The sequence below is a fragment of the Solanum tuberosum genome, unplaced genomic scaffold (assembly GCF_000226075.1).
Source record: "Solanum tuberosum cultivar DM 1-3 516 R44 unplaced genomic scaffold, SolTub_3.0 scf00026, whole genome shotgun sequence".
Classification (NCBI taxonomy): Eukaryota; Viridiplantae; Streptophyta; class Magnoliopsida; order Solanales; family Solanaceae; genus Solanum; species Solanum tuberosum.
In genome coordinates this window covers 1263185-1277839 of record NW_006238952.1, presented here as the reverse complement: position 1 = coordinate 1277839, position 14655 = coordinate 1263185, and the positions used below count along the sequence as shown (strand labels likewise).

General features: G+C 38.2%; 2 protein-coding genes and 1 pseudogene across 2 annotated transcripts; 2 read left to right on the top strand and 1 right to left on the bottom strand.

Annotated features, from left to right (window-relative positions):
* Positions 1 to 37: 37 nt before the first annotated feature.
* Positions 38 to 6331, top strand: LOC102583354 (ATP-dependent Clp protease ATP-binding subunit ClpA homolog CD4A, chloroplastic). Its single transcript, XM_006341423.2, has 10 exons — positions 38 to 141; positions 1204 to 1785; positions 1999 to 2114; positions 2319 to 2441; positions 2524 to 2709; positions 3381 to 3596; positions 3776 to 3993; positions 4296 to 4371; positions 4454 to 4543; positions 4660 to 6331. The coding sequence occupies exons 2-10, from the start codon at positions 1218 to 1220 to the stop codon at positions 5842 to 5844; spliced, it is 2778 nt and encodes a 925-aa protein (XP_006341485.1). The 5' UTR covers positions 38 to 141; positions 1204 to 1217; the 3' UTR covers positions 5845 to 6331.
* A 418-nt stretch (positions 6332 to 6749) lies between these two features.
* On the top strand, positions 6750 to 9769 carry LOC107059572 (probable LRR receptor-like serine/threonine-protein kinase At3g47570). The gene is made up of 4 exons (XM_015306254.1): positions 6750 to 7338; positions 8192 to 8844; positions 8916 to 9297; positions 9444 to 9769. The coding sequence occupies exons 1-4, from the start codon at positions 6750 to 6752 to the stop codon at positions 9767 to 9769; spliced, it is 1950 nt and encodes a 649-aa protein (XP_015161740.1).
* A 542-nt stretch (positions 9770 to 10311) lies between these two features.
* LOC102583024 (ATPase WRNIP1 pseudogene) lies at positions 10312 to 12462 on the bottom strand (annotated as a pseudogene).
* Between the last annotated feature and the right edge of the window lie 2193 nt (positions 12463 to 14655).

Genomic DNA, 14655 nt, shown 5'->3' with positions numbered 1-14655 from the left:
TTATTTATATATAATTGACAATTATATCTACCTACCTACTAGCGCTATATAACACGGCCGACTTTCAAGCTCTCTCTATTTCGTTTCCCTTTCTTTCTTTTTTTTTCTTCTCCTCTTTTCACAATCTTTAGTGTTATTGAGGTGAGCATTTTTATGAATTAATCTCATTATCTGTATGCGTTTATTGATGAATAACACAGATTGGTATTAGGGTTCTTTTCAAGATTTGGTTTTGGGTGTGTCTTGAATTTTTTTGAATTAGGTGTTTCTGCATTTAACTACTTCGACCCTTTATTTCTTGTGTTGAAATTCAACCATTACTTCTGTAAAGATTGCAACTTTGGACCTGATTTTTTTCATTTGAGTTGTTCTGACCTATTATTTTGATGTTTTTACTTAATGAATCAAAGTTGTAAGGATGGGTCTTTTGCTTCTACTTGTTTGGACTAGTTTCTTTCCAAGTAATGGGGTTATTCTTTTATAAGTTGGCATTGTTGTAGATTTTGACCTTGCTTCTTTGAAAGGGGTATGATGTAGGTTACCATTTTTTTATTTTTTTTATTTAAGCAATGTAGTTCTGGTTGACTTGTTGTGGTGTTAGAATTCCCAATTAACCGCTTCACTAAATTACTCCTAGTGCTGAATAAAACTGGCTTGTCTCAAGGGTGTGGGTTGTTGTTGTTGAATTCTAGAGTGTTTGTTTATATATTCCCATTGGAATTTGGAACCAAGTTAATCTATGCAATAGGGAATTATATATTCACGATTCTGCTAGTTTAGAAACTAAAGTCCTTGTAGCTTGGCTGCTTTATCCTGTATAAAACAGTTACCATCCAGTGGTTGCATAGTTTTCCAGGTCTTCTTGTTTTGAGGCTTTATTATTCATTTTGAATTTAGCCTTAAGCTAATGCGCTAGTTGTATGTTGCTCGAGTATTTTGGGAAAATGGGCAACATGCATTTGCAGAGTTTTTTAAAGTTTGGCATTCCCATAATGATCCTATTTGTCTACATTATGTCATCTAAAGAAATTAACTTTCAATGGTTAATGGTTAACAATGGTCCAAAAAAAGTAGCCTTCAATGGTTATTAGTTAATGATGGTTTTGTTGATGTCTGCTAATTATATGTATATGTTATGTAATATGAACCTTGGTATTTTTCCCATTGCCACTAGTGATCTTTTCTGATATGCTATCATGTCAGGTTGCAGGTCCATCATGGCTAGAGCTTTAGTTCAGTCAACAGACATTCTATCTTCAGTTGCCAGTGAAAGGGCTGGACAATTCAATGGATCCCGGAAAAATCAAAGAACTGTTAGAATGCTATGTAATGTAAAATGTTCTTCCTCAAGGCTGAACAGTTTTGCAGGACTGCGAGGGTGCAATGCGTTAGATACACTACTAGTAAAATCTGGAGAAACTCTCCATTCGAAAGTGGCAGCTGCAACTTTTGTTAGACGGCCACGAGGGTGCCGATTTGTCCCAAAAGCAATGTTTGAGCGCTTCACCGAGAAAGCAATAAAAGTCATTATGCTTGCGCAAGAAGAGGCCAGACGACTAGGTCACAACTTTGTTGGGACAGAACAGATCCTGCTGGGTCTTATTGGTGAGGGAACTGGTATTGCTGCTAAGGTTCTTAAATCCATGGGAATTAATTTGAAAGATGCTCGTGTGGAAGTAGAGAAGATTATTGGCAGGGGTAGTGGATTTATTGCAGTGGAAATCCCTTTTACTCCTCGTGCAAAGCGTGTTCTAGAATTATCTCTGGAGGAAGCCCGCCAACTAGGTACCCCTATCTAATCATTTCAGCCTTTTGTTGATTGGTCTAACGGTCATGCAAACACAAAAATGATCTCCTTTTAAGTTTTATTTTGATGTAGTTGTTAGTCATGATTTTTCAATAGTTACTTCTTTCCTCTCTAGTCCTCTCCAGGCACAAGCTTCATGGATTCTAAAAATAATTTATTTGTTGTCTGTGTTGATTGGTTTTGTGATGCAGGGCATAATTACATTGGCTCGGAACACTTGCTACTTGGATTGTTGCGCGAAGGTGAAGGTGTGGCTGCCCGTGTTCTTGAAAACTTGGGTGCTGACCCCAGTAACATTCGCACACAGGCAAGTCATTTTCCTTTCTCAAACTGGTTTGAAATGCTTTTCTTGAAGCCAAGGTCTGCGTACATCTTACCTTCCCCAGATCCCACCTGTGGGATTACACTGGGTATGCTGTTATTGTTTACTTCTGATGAGAGTGAGGGTATTTAAATTGCTTGACTTCATTGTAAATCAGTTTCTCTTTTTGGTTGAAAAATAAATAAATAGGTCATACGGATGGTTGGCGAGAGTAGTGAGGCTGTTGGTGCTAGTGTTGGCGGTGGAACTTCTGGCCTAAAAATGCCTACATTGGAGGAGTACGGCACCAATTTGACAAAGTTAGCTGAAGAGGTACATAGAAAGATATTTTGTCATAATGTGGTGATTGATTGGCTCTCTTCAATTATTTGATCTGGTCATATTATATTTTCAGGGGAAACTAGATCCTGTAGTTGGAAGACAGGCTCAAATCGAGCGTGTTACTCAAATCTTGGGTCGCCGTACAAAAAACAACCCTTGTCTTATTGGAGAACCAGGTGTTGGAAAAACTGCTATTGCCGAAGGGCTAGCTCAAAGAATTGCTAATGGTGATGTCCCTGAAACAATAGAGGGCAAGAAGGTACAGAGGTGTATGATAAATTTACAGAACATGTTTTATGCTTGTGCTTTATTTTCTCTTTTTCAATTTCATCTCAACTGTGTGGCAGATCCAGAAGCTGTGCTACATTCTTAGATAGAAAGACTTCAAAAATCATTTTTATAATGTCTTAGAATTTGATTTTGTACAGTTGGTAATTTTTAAAATTGGAAGGAAAAACTCTGCAGACAGAGATATACACAAGAAATATGTTAAAGTAGGAAAAGCCATATTGTTATCTGATTCCCCATAACCCCCCCCCCCCCCCCCCCAAAACACTCTGGGCCAAAAATTACGTGATTCTAAAGTGTCCAATCAATATTTTTGGTAGGCGTGCCAAAAATTTACAGAAACACTTGAATGTCCCACTAACTTGTACGAACAGGTTTTCGAATTTCAACCGCCTTGAGCCTGCTTTACATATTTCTTTCAGTGACTGGTATATGGACTCAGCTATAAAGCACTGAAGAAAAACAGGATTTAGTTACCCTCTTACTTCAATTCTGAGTCTAACTGAAGTCATATGGAAGATGAACCTATTTTTGTGAATCTTTTTATCTGCAACTATTTTGATGTGGTATACCCTCCTTTTCAAAAAATGTATATATCCTTGTCATTATATGAATCTGTGACTTGCTATGGGTGATGATCAGGTCATAACACTTGATATGGGATTGCTTGTTGCTGGGACAAAATACCGTGGAGAGTTTGAGGAAAGACTGAAGAAACTAATGGAGGAAATTAAACAAAGTGATGACATAATACTGTTTATTGATGAAGTACACACATTGATTGGAGCTGGAGCTGCAGAGGGAGCAATTGATGCTGCGAACATCTTGAAACCTGCCCTGGCTAGAGGCGAGCTACAGGTTCGTTATCCTCCTTGACCTGTAGTATGTCGTTCCTTGGAATTTCAATGAGAACTATGAAATCTACCTTAAATTTGGTGTTTAATCATTATCTTGATCCAAGTTCATCCTGGTAAAACTACAAAAGAATTTCAAAGCTGGTGTAATTGAGAAGTATTTTGCTTGGTTTCACTTGTCAGTGTATTGGAGCCACAACCCTGGATGAGTACAGAAAGCACATTGAGAAAGACCCTGCACTGGAGAGGAGGTTCCAGCCAGTTAAAGTCCCTGAACCTTCTGTGGATGAAACCATACAGATCCTGAAAGGGCTTCGGGAGAGGTATGAGATTCATCACAAGCTCCGTTACACTGATGAGGCAATAGACGCTGCTGCCAAGCTTTCTCACCAGTACATCAGGTATTATTAATCATATATTCATTTTCCAAATTATCTTCCGGACTCAAGTTGTTGGTACATTTTGACTTTGGGATTTCATAGCAAACTAATTTTTTTCTCGTATGATTTAGATATATCCTTCCCAATAATAAAACTCTTAGGAGAAGTGTCTTTTCTTTTGTATCAGTGCCGGAATAGGCTTATGCACATTTTATCTCCTGAAAAATTGCACATTTATCTCCACTCCAAAAAAAATCATCTTAATTCCATGATTTATCTGAAGTAAAGCATGAATATGTTTTTGAGTTGAACCTTTGTTCCAGTGACCGCTTTCTGCCTGATAAAGCAATTGACTTGATTGATGAAGCTGGTTCCCGTGTTCGACTTCGTCATGCACAGGTATAAAGTACTCTCTTTGTCTTACTCTGTCCTTCCCTTTCTTCCTAATGGAGTCATGACCTGTTTTCTTGATACCATCTAGCTCCCTGAGGAAGCAAGAGAGCTGGAGAAGGAGCTTCGCCAGATTACAAAGGAGAAAAATGAATCTGTCCGTGGTCAAGATTTTGAGAAGGTGACTGGTTTCCTCTCAATCCTGTGCATAAAATTCCTCTGAACTGATTAATTTCTTATTGAAAGCATTGAGATGTTCAGGATGTGCAATTTTAATCCTCTCTATGCATTGGACAGGCTGGGGAGTTGCGTGATAGAGAAATGGACCTTAAGGCACAAATCTCAGCCTTGATAGACAAAAACAAAGAGAAGAGCAAGGCGGAATCTGAGGCAGGAGATGCAGCAGGTCCCATAGTGACAGAGGCAGATATTCATCACATTGTCTCTTCCTGGACTGGCATTCCTGTAGAGAAGGTCTCAACTGATGAATCTGATCGCCTCCTAAAAATGGAAGAAACACTTCATACCCGAGTCATTGGCCAGGATGAAGCTGTAAAAGCCATTAGTCGTGCTATCAGACGTGCCCGTGTTGGACTCAAGAATCCCAACCGACCTATTGCCAGTTTCATCTTTTCTGGTCCAACTGGTGTTGGGAAGTCAGAACTGGCCAAGTCTTTAGCAACGTACTACTTTGGTTCTGAAGAAGCAATGATTCGGCTTGATATGAGTGAGTTTATGGAGAGACACACTGTGTCTAAACTCATCGGTTCTCCCCCTGGGTATGTTGGTTACACTGAAGGTGGTCAATTAACTGAAGCTGTGAGGCGTCGACCTTACACTGTTGTGCTCTTTGATGAGATTGAGAAGGCTCATCCTGATGTCTTTAACATGATGCTTCAAATTCTTGAAGATGGAAGATTGACAGACAGCAAGGGCAGAACTGTCGACTTCAAGAATACACTCCTCATCATGACATCGAATGTTGGAAGCAGTGTGATAGAAAAAGGAGGTCGTCGTATAGGTTTTGATCTAGATTTTGATGAGAAGGATAGTAGTTACAACCGTATCAAGAGCTTGGTGACTGAGGAGTTGAAACAGTACTTCAGGCCAGAGTTCTTAAACAGATTAGATGAGATGATTGTATTCCGTCAGCTCACTAAGTTGGAGGTGAAGGAGATTGCTGATATCATGCTTAAGGAAGTCTTTGTGAGGTTGAAGAATAAGGAGATAGAACTTCAAGTGACAGAGAGGTTTAGAGACAGGGTGGTTGATGAAGGATACAACCCAAGCTATGGAGCTAGGCCATTGAGGAGAGCTATTATGAGACTGCTGGAGGATAGCATGGCCGAGAAGATGCTTGCAGGTGAGATCAAAGAAGGTGATTCAGTAATTGTGGATGTGGATTCAGATGGCAATGTCACCGTCCTCAATGGCAGTAGCGGTGCTCCCTCAGATCCAGCTCCCGAGCCTATCCTTGTGTAGATCAAGTCTTCATTTAGCTCTGCAAATTTGTTGATTGTAATGTTGCTTTCGGTTGTATTGGCTACTAAGCTCTCCTACACTTACGAAGCAACTTGTGAGTAATTTTTTGGGGTGACAGTTGACAGGGTGATGATATTCTGCCAAGTTGACAAGGCAGTATCCTTCCCAAGCAGAGCATCCAGGATTACACACTATATACTTAACTGGATTTCATTAAAATTGTAGTGTAGAAGCATTTCTTCTAATTTGTGGTAGGTGATAGTTAGACTTTGTCATCATTTTCAGCACGTTTTTCCTGCTGTTTTGTTACACTGTTTGGCTCAAATCACAACTAAGGATTTAGGTTATGAACTTGAATTTCTCTACTGGTTTTTTAGCTATTGTCCACAACAAACACTAGACAAATCTAATTCCAAATTTTATATTGGATAACCCCCTAATCCTTGTAACTAGACAACCCCTTGGGATAATATTGTGCACTAAAATACCTTCAGCAGGAATTAACATTATTGTTGACCTTGAATGAATTCTTTTGTCAACTCTACTCTCTTATCTTATTGATGATGAATTGAAGTGTAGTGATTAGGTCGCAGAAAATATTCTGTTCTTAGCCACTCTATGATATTATAATAGCTTAATACATCTTTTGGATGTCGATCAACTCTTCAAATGCAGTAATAATATATGCAGAGACTTTGACCAATATCATTTGTTTTCCTCAAATAATGGTGAGTTCCCTCCTCCGCTCTACAATTTGTCATCACTTAAAGGAATAGGCCTGTCCTATAACTACTTCTCGGGTAAGGGTAAGCTGAGAAGCAACATCGGTGTTGCTTTTCCAAAAGCAGAGAAGATCAACTGGGGAATGAATTCATTCACTGGAACATTTCCAGATTCATTTGCCAATGCTTCAAATACTTAATCTTCCAGGCAACAATTTTACTGGAAATGTACCTGCAAGTTTAGGAAAGGTGAAGAACTTAAGGTGGCTCAACGTTAAAGGTAATCAGTTGGGGAGTGATGAACCTGATAACATGAATTTCATCAGTTCCCTGGCCAACTGCAGCAACCTACAGTACTTGCTTTTGGCCCACAACCACTTTGGAGGCATGTTTCCAAACTCAGTAACCAACCTGTCCACCCTATTGACAGGATTACACATGGGACAGAATAGGATTCGAGGGAACATACCCAAAGAAATTGCAAACCTCGTGAACCTAAATATACTTTACCTGCAAGAAAATCGTCTAACTGGTAGCATTCCAGCATCTATAGGAATCCTTTCAAACTTGGGAACTCTCAACTTGGATTCAAACAGATTGACAGGCGAGATCCCATCTTCAATAGGAAACATCACGAGACTGCTCTATCTTTATTTGTCTGGAAATACTTTAAATGGAACCGTTCCTCCATCCCTTGGAAATTGCAAACAGCTGTTGAGGCTTTATATAGGTGAAAACAATCAAAGTGGCATAATTCCAGGGCAACTGCTGAGTTTGCCATCCCTAGCACATGTTAATATCTCTTATAACTCTTTTATGGGTTCCCTGCCAATGGAGATTGGAGTAGAGCTGTCAAAAAGGGTCGTCTCAGCCCCACCCAACCCAAGCCTCACGCACCAAGGAATTTGAAGGGCTAGGGCAGGCTGGCCCTTCATTTGGTAGGGCCTGAAAATGCTCAACCCAACGCAACCCTAGAAGGGCCGAGGGCTAGGGCAGGCTAGCCCTTCTTTTTATTTTATTTTTTATTTTTTTTCTTTTCAAACTTGTAATTCTATAACATCAAGAAAATGAGAAGATTTTCAAATCAAATATGACAAATAATGGTGTTGTTTCAATAACACTAGCAAAAATTTTAGTGTAATTAGCATGTATCTCGCATACCAGATATGCGAGTGAGATAAGAGAGTAACAAGCAAGATGGGAGGGAGGCGAGAGCGCGAGATTTGTATATGTATCCTAGATACATGCGAATCTACTTTGATAGAGTGTATCTAGAACAAATTAACCTAATTTTGAATCCATATATTCCGAGATACATGTATCTAGGTACGAAGATTCATAATATTACAACATAGCGTGTATTCAAATTATTAGATCATATACTAGTGAGATTATTGTAAATTACTCTTGAATAAAAAGTTTTTGGCCCATGGGCCGACCCCAGCCAGCCCCGATCAAGCCTCAAGGGCCAAGGGCTTATATGGACCGGGCTTATAAGCCCTAGTTTTAAATGGGCTTGAAAAATTCTATCCCAACCCTACCCCAATAACGGGTAGGGTTGGGCCAGCCCGGTGGGCTAAGCCCATTTTGACGGCTCTAGATTGGAGATATAACAAACCTTGCAGGTTTTGACCTTTCTTACAACAATTTCTCAGGAATGATTCCAAGCACCATAGGGAAATGTTTGGCCTTGGAATTACTTTACATGCAACACAATTCATTTGAAGGGTCCATCCCGTACATAGCTGACTTACAAAACCTACGGGAGCTAGACCTTTCAAGAAACAACTTATCAGGAGAAATTCCACCTTGGACTCTGAATCTTTCCTCCCTACTGTACCTGAATCTTTCAGACAACAATTTAGAGGGTGAGATTCCCGTCCAAGGAGTATTCTCAAATTCAACCGCATTACAAGTTGCGGGGAATCCCAAGCTTTGTGGTGGAATCCAAGAGTTTGATTTACCACCTTGCCCGAAGCAAGAAAACCATAGAACAAAGAGGAAGCGTCTTACACCCGTTCTGACTGCAATTATCAGTATTGTTTTATTTGCTGCAATAGCATGTTTTCTGCTTTCTATGTTTTTTATTAAAAGATCCAGAAAACGAAGAGATGCAACATCCACATCTGGGCATCTCATCTTCCCCATGATTACATATAAGGAGCTTCATGATGCAACTAATGGTTTTTCTTCAGATAGGTTGTTAGGATCAGGCAGTTTTGGCACTGTGTACAAAGGAATTGTTCACTCATCAAATGAAAATCCAGTTGCAGTCAAGGTACTCAACCTCCAAAGACACGGTGCATTTAAAAGCTTCATGGCTGAATGCCACACCTTGAGAAATACCAGCATAGAAACCTGGTGAAAGTCATAACTGCATGCTCCAGCATTGACTTCAAAGGAATTGACTTTAAGGCCATAATGTATCAGTTTAAGGAGTGGTTACATCAAGAATCAGAAGGACAAATACAATGCAATAGCTTAAACATTCTTCAGAGATTAAATATTGCAATAGACGTGGCTTCTGCATTATATTATCTTCATCATCAATGTGAAATCCCTGTGGTTCACTGTGATCTCAAACCAAGTAATATTCTTCTCGACGACAACATGATAGCACATGTAAGTGATTTTGGATTGGCCAGGCTCATCCCTAGTTTTTCTGGGGAAGGCAACCTTAACCAATTCAGCTCACTCGGAATACAGGGAACTATTGGATACGCCCCACCAGGTAAATATCCTTTCTCGTTTTTTTTATTATCCTCTACTTAAATCTGTCAAATACTTCAAAACTTGGGTTAGTTTCAAATGCACGTTTTACAGAGTGAGTGGCTAATATGGATGAATACTGCAGAGTATGGCATGGGTGCTGAGGAGATTTGTGTAGTTATGGGATCCTATTGCTGGAGATTTTCACTGGAAAAAGGCCCACAGATAAACTATTTGAAGACAATGTGAATCTGCACCTTTTCGTCAGACTGGCATTACCAGATCAAATAATGGATATTGTTGATGGATCCGCTCTCTGTGGAGAAATGACAGGAGAGGATGCTAACAAGAATATAAGTAGTGAACAGATCAAGTGCTTGGTTTCTATTTTCCAACTTCGGCTAGCATGTTCAGCAGAAACACCACAGGAGAGAATTAACATGGAGCAAGTTTACGGGGAATTGATAATAATCAGAGACAGGTTTCTGAAGTAACAGGAACACACTGCTAAGCAGTCCCTACAGACCGCTCACAGAAAAGCTTGATTGAGTTGATAGTTACGAATTGTCTTATGTATGGCCAATCTCAGATATCAACTTATACTGTATTTTACACATATGGCAGTAATATCTTTTTTCTCCCAGATGATAAAATACATCACAATGCCCAAGCTCATCCCATTTTATTATGCCTTCAATCAGCAACTGCTATTCCACATTACTTGCTCATAAAGACATGATATTACGCCGTATAGATTTGATGGTCAACACAGCAGTTAAGAAAGCTATCATTACGAAGTCAAAGACCTCTTAAATCATATGGTATCACAAAAGAGGAGCTCTGAATTTGGGCATCATCCAAAACAGTTACGTCATAACTATTATTTTATTCGTTTATAGCATGGAACCAAAGCTCAATCGTTGAACATATAGGTCAAATATGAAGAAATTATTCATCACCATCTAGGCCTAATTTTTCAGATTAAGTTTTTGAGATAGTAAGTGAACAATCCTTGTAAAAATAGAGATAGAAGCAGTAAAGTAAACCTCACATGTCCTCACAAGATCTTAGCAAGTAAATATGTATTGTTTCCAGATGTAGCCCAAAAACAAAAACAAAAAAGAGGGGATGCATACATTCTGACAAAACTACAACTAAAATTGGCATCATACAATCCCTCCAAACCAGTAAGTTTTTCCCACCTCCTCTGCTCACAACTAATAGAAGTCCCCAAAAAATAACTACAAAGAGGCTCACAATTACTGTAGATTTCTCTGATCACTAAAAATTCCCAAAACCAGAGAAATAAGATAAAAGAGAAGAAACAGTGCTAACCAGCAAAAGAAGCTATTCTTAGAAGCCATAACATTGTGATGTAATCCTCATCATCGATCATTTGCAGCAACATTTGGCCAATCAAGAAACTTATAACCTTGAAGAGACGGTGGCAAGTAAGTTTGGGATGAGTTTGGATTGTCAGGAGGATAAATATAGTCCCTCCCATAATTAAGATCTTTCATTAGCTTAGTTGGTGCATTCCTAAGATGAAGGGGCACTCCTTCATTTTGTCCAACGGATTCCCTTACCACTTTTTGAGCTGCCCCTATTGCTCTATAGACAGCAATAGACTTCGGAGCCAAGGCCAAATAAGCAACACACTGAGCAAGGATAACATTGCACTCAGGCATGCCAATAAAATGGCAAGCTTGGTAGCAAGCAACAGCTTGACCAAGAGCCGATGGATCAGCTAACCCCACATCTTCACTAGCAAACCTGACCAGCCTTCGTGCTATGTAAAGAGGCTCTTCACCCCCTTCCAACATTCTCGCCAGCCAATAAATGGAAGCGTTAGCATCACTTCCTCTCATAGATTTGTGAAGCGCACTGATAAGATTATAGTGTTCATCCCCTGCTCTGTCATAAGCCAAATGCTTACATTGCATTGCTTCTTTGACATCATCCAGACTGACAACTGCAGACAAAGGAGACTCATCAGCATTTCCTTGTTTGTCCCCTAACTCCTCGTTTGATCCTCTAGCCATTCCCGTACGTGCAGCAGCAGTGGTAGCTGAAATTTCCAAGGCGTTTAATGCTACCCTTGCATCTCCATCACAGTTTGTTGAAAGAAACTCTATACATTCATCATTTACTTCAATTTTCATACTCTCTCCCATACAACAGGACAGCCCCTTATCAGAATCAGCCGCAGCCCGCCTGAGTAGCGTAGCAATATGGTGGGGCTTTAAAGGATTGAGAGTCAAAACTCTGCACCTGGACAATAAAGGCGTAATCAAATGAAATGATGGGTTTTCAGTGGTTGCTCCCATGAAAATGACACTACCATCTTCAATCACCGGCAAAAAGGAATCTTGCTGAGCCTTGTTGAACCTATGAACCTCATCAATGAACAGAATGGTCCTCTTGTTGCTCTTCTTTTTCATTCTTCTCGCTTCGTCAACAGCTTCTCTAACATCCTTAACCCCCGAAGTAACAGCCGACAAAGAAACAAACCGGTAGGTATTTCCACCAGCTTCAGAAGCAGAGCAAGTGTTAACTATAGCTCTAGCAATGGAGGTTTTGCCGGTACCCGGTGGTCCCCATAAAAGTATTGAAGGAAGACGACCGCAATCAATGGCTGATCGAAGAAGTGATTTGGGTGCCAAAAGGTGATCTTGCCCAACAACATCGTCAAGGGTTCGAGGTCGCATTCGTTCGGACAAGGGTTCATGAGGGGGTCGTTTCTTTCTTTGTTCAGATTCTACTACTTTAGGACGCTTAGTTAGACGGAGTAAAGGAGGTTCCTCGTCTATTTTTTCCTCTTCTTCTTCATGGGTCGTCACTCCTTTAGTAGAAACAATAGGTTTAAGCACTGATACAGAAGTAGGTGTGAGGGGTTTGGATTGAAATTGAAAAAATCGATCGATTTTGGGTTGGAATGGATGGTGATCGTGGGCGGCGGTAGTGGGAGACCCAGAGGTGGAAGAAGAAACTGGATTGAAATTGCAAGAATCTTGAGAACCCTTATGGTTATGGCCGTGACTGAGAATCCACTCGGTGGCTTTGACGATATCGCCGCCGGTCGCTGTCAGAGCTTCGACGGCGATGTCTTCTGAAAAGCCCATGCTTACAAGCTGCTGCTCAGCCATGGTGTGTTTTTCTGTTTCCCGCTTCCTCGCTCCGTTTGGCAATTGGCGGTATTTGGTTGATGGAAAACGTACTAATTATTGACAAGCAAAATAATTAACTACTGTAATCAAAAGATATTTATCTTTTGTGTTTATTTTATTTTTGTTATTAAATATTATTTATCATGTAACACATATATTAAAGTATTGAATTTAATAAAATAAAAAAATAATATAATAATATTACTCTTATTATTTATTACTATTTGAGTGTGTCAAGTGACAACTATTATCAGACCAGCCTTAGAAAAACTATTAATGTCAAAAATAGCATAATAAGAAGAGAAAAACAATTACCTTTACTAATTTGAAGAAAGTTAATATTCCTTTAAATGAAAAAAAATAATACATATTATTATAATTGGAAATTTAATATAATTTACCTCCTCATGAATAAGGTATTATCTATGTAAGATTAATATATGCATAACAACACATCAATAATGGTGCAGTCAAGATTTTCAATAAGAGCATTTAAAATTTAAAGAAATAGACACACTCATAAGCGAAGGAGGTTCGACATCTACGGTATATATATCTATAAAATTATCTTTAACCATGTATAACTAGGATACTGACCACAAGGTGGCTCCACCCCTCACACTAATATGGATTATGGTGCAGTGTAAGACTGATTCAAATAGATAATTTTTACTTGAACATATTCGAAAAGATAATTTTTTTAAAGACTATATTTGCACAACTTTTAAAAATAGAGTCGATAAAATCTTAACGGTGACTTTAGAAAGAGACATTTGCGTAAATTAGCCAGCAAGGAAAAGGGAATTAGGCCTTTATTATCTTGTTGTTTGGGTGAAAGGGCCAAGTATAATACACTTGGATAACTTGGGCTGGAGCCCAGATAACAGAGTTTGTTAGTCGAGTTTGATACTATTGGGCCGGGCTTTTGCACAAATAAGATCATTTTGATGTTGTTGATCAAATTTTGGAAAAATAGTTGTGGTGCTACATATACATAACACACACAAGGGCGGAGCCAGCCTACTGTCAGTGGTTCATTTGAACCCTCTTAGACGAAAAATATACTATTTATAAATGGTTAAAATTAATTTTTATGTATATATAATAGATGTCGAACCAGATTAGTTCGTGTGTTTATTTCTTCAGATTTTGAAGCCCCAAAAATCCTAGCTCCACCATTGAACACACCCAAAAAGATTGGTTGACTACACTTTCACAATTTATGTAGGGCGTGGTCATAATTTTAGGACAATCTTCGTTGTATTTCTCTTAATAAATTGCTTACAAGTATTGTCGGATTGACAAATTTTATCTTAATCATAGGTTATGTTAGGAGAGAGGATATAATTTTGACATAATCTTCATTCGGTATATTTTGTTAAATTATTCACAAGTCATATTAAACTGACAAATCTTGTCTTGTACACAAATTATTTTGGCCGGGGGATAACTTTGATACAATCTTCATTTTACATGTCTTGTTATTTTGGTAACAATTTCTTGTGTTGTTCAGTTTTTTATAACACTATTATCAGATTAATTTTAAATAATCTTCAATTTTAGTAATGTTATTAAAATTTTCACAAGTCTAAATTGAATATAGAAAACTTGCATGTGTTGTTAACTAACACTTAAATCTATTGTCCTGAATTTTGAGGCTTTATTTCATTATACACTTCTGATACAAAAATAATAATCTACAATTTGTAAGTATTTTTTAAGAGAATATAATAAAATGATCAGGAGAGTAACTATTTAAGTTAGTTACCATCATGAAAAATGCCTAAACTTCAAAAACATAAAATTAAAAAAATCAGAGTAGTAAACAAAGAACTTGAAGAAGTCAACGATGTATATTATCATTAATAATATATATATTATGTATATTTTAATTATATTGATATATTAATTGATCCAACGATCTTTATTTTTTTTTTTAAATGTATATAATGTCCCAATTCACGAGGAAAAGGAAGAAATGGTAAAAGGTGATGTTGCCCTTTCATGAAACATGGACAAACTTAGCATCTGAATTGTAGCTCTTATTTATTGTTCCTCAAATGTCATTCTCACACAACCCCACTACAATTTGTTTTAAGCTCTTTTGTTACTATCATTATTTATCATTATTTATTGTATGTCACTAAATCTTCAAAAAATAAAATGTTTCAAACATATTTATATATATATATATATATATATATATATATATA

Excerpts from the sequence above, each read along its gene's own strand:
- LOC102583354 (XM_006341423.2), top strand. The coding sequence starts at position 1,218 with ATGGCTAGAGCTTTAGTTCAGTCAACAGACATTCTATCTTCAGTTGCC. Across the intron at positions 2,710-3,380 it reads AAACAATAGAGGGCAAGAAG|GTCATAACACTTGATATGGG; the intron begins GTACAGAGGTGT and ends GGTGATGATCAG. Across the intron at positions 4,372-4,453 it reads TTCGACTTCGTCATGCACAG|CTCCCTGAGGAAGCAAGAGA; the intron begins GTATAAAGTACT and ends GATACCATCTAG.
- LOC107059572 (XM_015306254.1), top strand. The coding sequence starts at position 6,750 with ATGCTTCAAATACTTAATCTTCCAGGCAACAATTTTACTGGAAATGTA. Across the intron at positions 7,339-8,191 it reads AATTCCAGGGCAACTGCTGA|GTTTTGACCTTTCTTACAAC; the intron begins GTTTGCCATCCC and ends CAAACCTTGCAG. Across the intron at positions 9,298-9,443 it reads TATTGGATACGCCCCACCAG|ATTTGTGTAGTTATGGGATC; the intron begins GTAAATATCCTT and ends GGTGCTGAGGAG.